A 3,887-nucleotide genomic window follows, 5' to 3' on the forward strand; every position below is an offset into this window, starting at 1 on the left:
GGCTTCAGTTCCAAAACACGAGTGAAATCTGTTATTGCGAAACGCGCCTTGCCCAGTGCTAAGTAGACCGTGCCCCTCTTGAAAAGTGTCAAATAGTTGTTGGGATCACCCTCTAAATTATAACAAAAAACGTTAGATGTGATGTAAAACAAATGGATTGCCATCAATTGTTATGTCATAATATTCGCTATTACTCACCAACAGCTGCATGGTAATGCGTGAGCGCATCTGAGAGCTGTCCCCGCGCTAGAAATTCTTTGCCCAGCTCCAGATGGTTTTCAATGTCAGCCTGATTGGGCACCGCTTCGGCACCTATGTGAAGGTTATGTATTCATTGTTGTTATTTGCATTCCACATGTGTTGTTGTTGTTATTATGCACATTAGCAGTTATACAAAATTGTTTGCACAGTTGGCAGAGTGGCAACAAAGTGATATGAGGAAGATGATATAAAAACAAAAAACGATTATGTTTAATAAGAAAAGCCGCTTTTACAAGGAAAAGTGTATTTATCTAGATTTCTTTGTATATTACCTAGCTCCAGTCTAAAAAGGCTTACCTTCTAGAAATAGTTCTAGCAGCAACAACAGTACGCACGCTGCCAGCTTTCGTTCTGCGCTGGCAAAAGGCAGCATATCATTCAGCGGCACTACCATGATGAAGGTGCACCAGACACGTGTTTCCAAGCCGTTTTAATTAAATTTACTTGAACTACAAATAAGATGAAAAGGTGCTACGTGTAATCTGCCACTTTCTAAACGTTCTGCTACTAGCAGTTTCTTGTGCTGGCCTCCAATAAGCGCTGCTGGATGCACTGTATTATATTGTATAGGGAGTGCGTCACAGATTCAAAAGTCCGACTTGCACTTTTCCAGAAACTTTTTTGGTATTGTAGTGAACAGTTCCTTTTACTTATATCTTTTACTATCCAAAGAATCCCTAATCAAATGCTTTTTCAACTGCGTTTAGTAAAATAAATACTGCCGCAAATGTATCGCTTCTTCGACGATCCCTTGTCAAACACACGTCAGTAGAAAATATTTTTAGTTCCAACGCAACAGCTCGACGCTACATGCGCTTTAAAATAGGTGTGTATGAAAGAGACAAATAGTGTATCGGTAATTTTGTGGCTCGATGCAGTGTTGCATTCTATATGTGGTTTTCGGTGATTGGTTAATGGATTTGTTATCATTTGTTTGACAATTTCCTTTATTCCGTTCAGACATGTTGTTGTTTTCCCTTTCCAGTTATTGGTCAAAGTGACTTCCGGCAATTCAGGAAAAGTTAATGCAGGATCGAATAATATGTATTTTTACAAGCATTTTAAGTCACACGTCACAAGGGATAAACGATACAATTTTGGTAAGCATACTTAATGGAGTGGTTATCCGAATCAAAACCGGAAATAGTAACTAATGAACATATCCGGAAAATATATGCCGTTCAGAAGGAGGCACAAACGCAATCTAACGAAGGCTAAAATGTTCTGTTAGGACCGGATATCTGGAAATTACGCTCGATAAAAAAGCTAAGTTGGACCTTTCATCTTCTTAAAACTCCTACTAAAGCCAAACGAACGATTCTGCAAGTGGAGCTTTGGAGTTTCGTCTAAGATAGTATTTTCGTTCAAGCAACAACAGCTCGAGTTGTAAGTGGAAATTTCTAGCGACAACTTTTATAAAAAGGAGCTCTTTACGGTTATTCTGTGGCAGATCTCAAAATTTAAAATTGTAACCTTTTTCACTCCAAGCGCAATGAAATCGTATTAGCGGAAAATAGAAAATAGATTTTCTTACCTTTAGCAGAAATATGTATACATGTATGTACGTACATATGTACGTATGCTTGTTTGCTGGAAGAACGGCATAACTAAACAAACCATATCTGGTGCTCTAACGATTTTACGAAGGGTTTTCCCTTGGGCAAAAATTAGTATAAATGTTTGTTTTAATCTACAGATTTAAATATCAACCCTTTTAAGACGGCTACAGTCCCCTACACTTGGAACTTGGCCTTAGACGGGGTCGTAATCAATGTCGCCACAGAGGTTAAGTATCTAGGGCTTTCCCTGTACTCAAAGCTTCTGTGGAGTGCCCATGTTGATGCGGTCTCCTCTATGGCTACGAGAGCGGTGATGGTGTGCAAACGTCTAGCGGGTAAATCCTGGGGGTGTACTCCAAGGATCCTCAGATGGATAGTGAGATCAATGGTGACCTATGGTTCGGTGGCTTGGTATTGCAAGAGTATTCCTGCGGTGAGGCAGGCCCTCAAAGATTCAACAATGCGCACATGCCCGACAGCAGCGCTGGATGTAAGGGTGGAGCTCGAGCCACTGCATCTTTCACTAGAACAGGTTGCAAAGCGAACCCTCCTTAACTTAGCGAGAGAGGTGGTCTTCAAAAGGAACTTCAGGGCCTGTGTAGAGAGGCTTAATGCTCTGGCGGAGGTTAATGATACCCAACTGATGGTCAAGGCACATGGGTGTTGCAGGTAATGAGGAAGCTGATTATCTGACCAGAATGACCGCTTCCTCGACCCCGATAGGACCTGCACCCTTTCTGGCAGTGGGGCCCAACACCATAAAGGAAATGCTCAGAGAGGTAAATTGTAAACTGAGAGAATTGCACTGGCGTAACACCATCGGTCAACGTCAGGCGAAAAGCATATTAGGTGGATACAAACTGATAAGATATAGGTTACTCATGGATCTGCCAAAGGAGAAACTAAGAGTTATTACAGGTTTATTGATGGGCCCCTACAGGCTAGAGGAAAAGAGTAGTTGCTTTTAATTAACAATTGATTATGTGGCTTATACAGGTTAAACTTTTCCCGGAAGCTAAAAGCCCTTCTGAGAGTCAAGAGGTATTCCACTTTGCATTCCTTTTCCCCTTTGTTTGTATGGAGCAGCTCGAATTAAAACGTCATTTGCAACCTGAATTTAACAAAAACAAATATTCAATAGTTAATAAATAATTTTCTATTATAGTAGTTTTATTTTAAAGCTTCGTTATAGATAACTTTATTCATACTAATGTGTATATAGTATGTGTATGCATTAAGAACGTCGTCTTAATGTTGATAACCAAACAAATAATTCTAAGGTTTTTAAATAACTTATTTACATACATTAGGGTGCATTACTCTCCATACAAAAAAGTCGGTACTGTCGGTTTCCATAGGAATCATAAAATTTACTACAATTTAAGGCTTCCGCTTTATTTCGGAAAATTGTTAAGATTTACGGGAGCTGGGCCGATTTAAAAATGAATCAAAAAATATAGTTTTTTATAAATAAATTTCGTTTTGCAAATAATTTTTTTCCAAAAAATCACCTCAGATGACAGAAAAGTTAAAGCTTAAAATTTTATCAACACAATCAAAATAATGAGATTTTTGGAAGTATTTTTCAAATCGGTCTAGCTACCTCTATTCTTAATATTGTTCCGAAATGTTTTGGCGAAGAACCTTAAATATAATAGATTGCATAATTCTGGTGGAAACCTCGCATTTTTTTTGTGCCGCACCCTAAAGTATGTACATGCAATATATTAGGTAAATCTAATATTGCCATATTGCTTTTGTGAAAATTGAGCGGAAGTTTGTACAAAGTATATACATAGTAGACATTTAAAATATTGAAACATTTTTCATTAATCGTCACTTTTCTAGGACTGGTATGTGAACTAACTATAAGTATGTATGTATATATAAATTATTCACTTACAAAACATAAATTGTTACATACATACTATATGTACATATATTGCGTTTAAAAGTATGCATAATATCATTTTAGTGTTACATTATCACCATGGAAATTCCTCAACTACTACTACAAAATATTGCTAACAATTTTCTACTTTTATAAAATTACATACATACGTTTAT

The 3,887-nt window shown here is 37.6% G+C and overlaps 1 protein-coding gene across 2 annotated transcripts in view; it reads right to left on the reverse strand.

Moving 5' to 3' along the window:
• The window catches only part of LOC118738998 (dnaJ homolog subfamily C member 3), a 2,524-nt gene extending 1,485 nt beyond the window's left edge, over window positions 1–1,039 (reverse strand). Inside the window, exons 1-3 of one of the 2 annotated variants that reach the window (XM_036470085.1) lie at window positions 559–1,039; window positions 199–312; window positions 29–112 (exon numbers count right to left, since the gene is read on the reverse strand). In XM_036470085.1, coding sequence (XP_036325978.1) covers window positions 29–112; window positions 199–312; window positions 559–655 — 295 coding nt within the window. In that variant the 5' untranslated portion in view covers window positions 656–1,039. The remainder of the gene's footprint in view (window positions 1–28; window positions 113–198; window positions 313–558) is intronic. The other variant, XM_036470077.1, reaches the window with a different exon arrangement.
• Between the last annotated feature and the right edge of the window lie 2,848 nt (window positions 1,040–3,887).

Source organism: Rhagoletis pomonella, unplaced genomic scaffold (genome assembly GCF_013731165.1).
Source record: "Rhagoletis pomonella isolate Grant_MI unplaced genomic scaffold, Rhpom_1.0 Rhpom_scaffold_00001, whole genome shotgun sequence".
NCBI lineage: Eukaryota > Metazoa > Arthropoda > Insecta > Diptera > Tephritidae > Rhagoletis > Rhagoletis pomonella.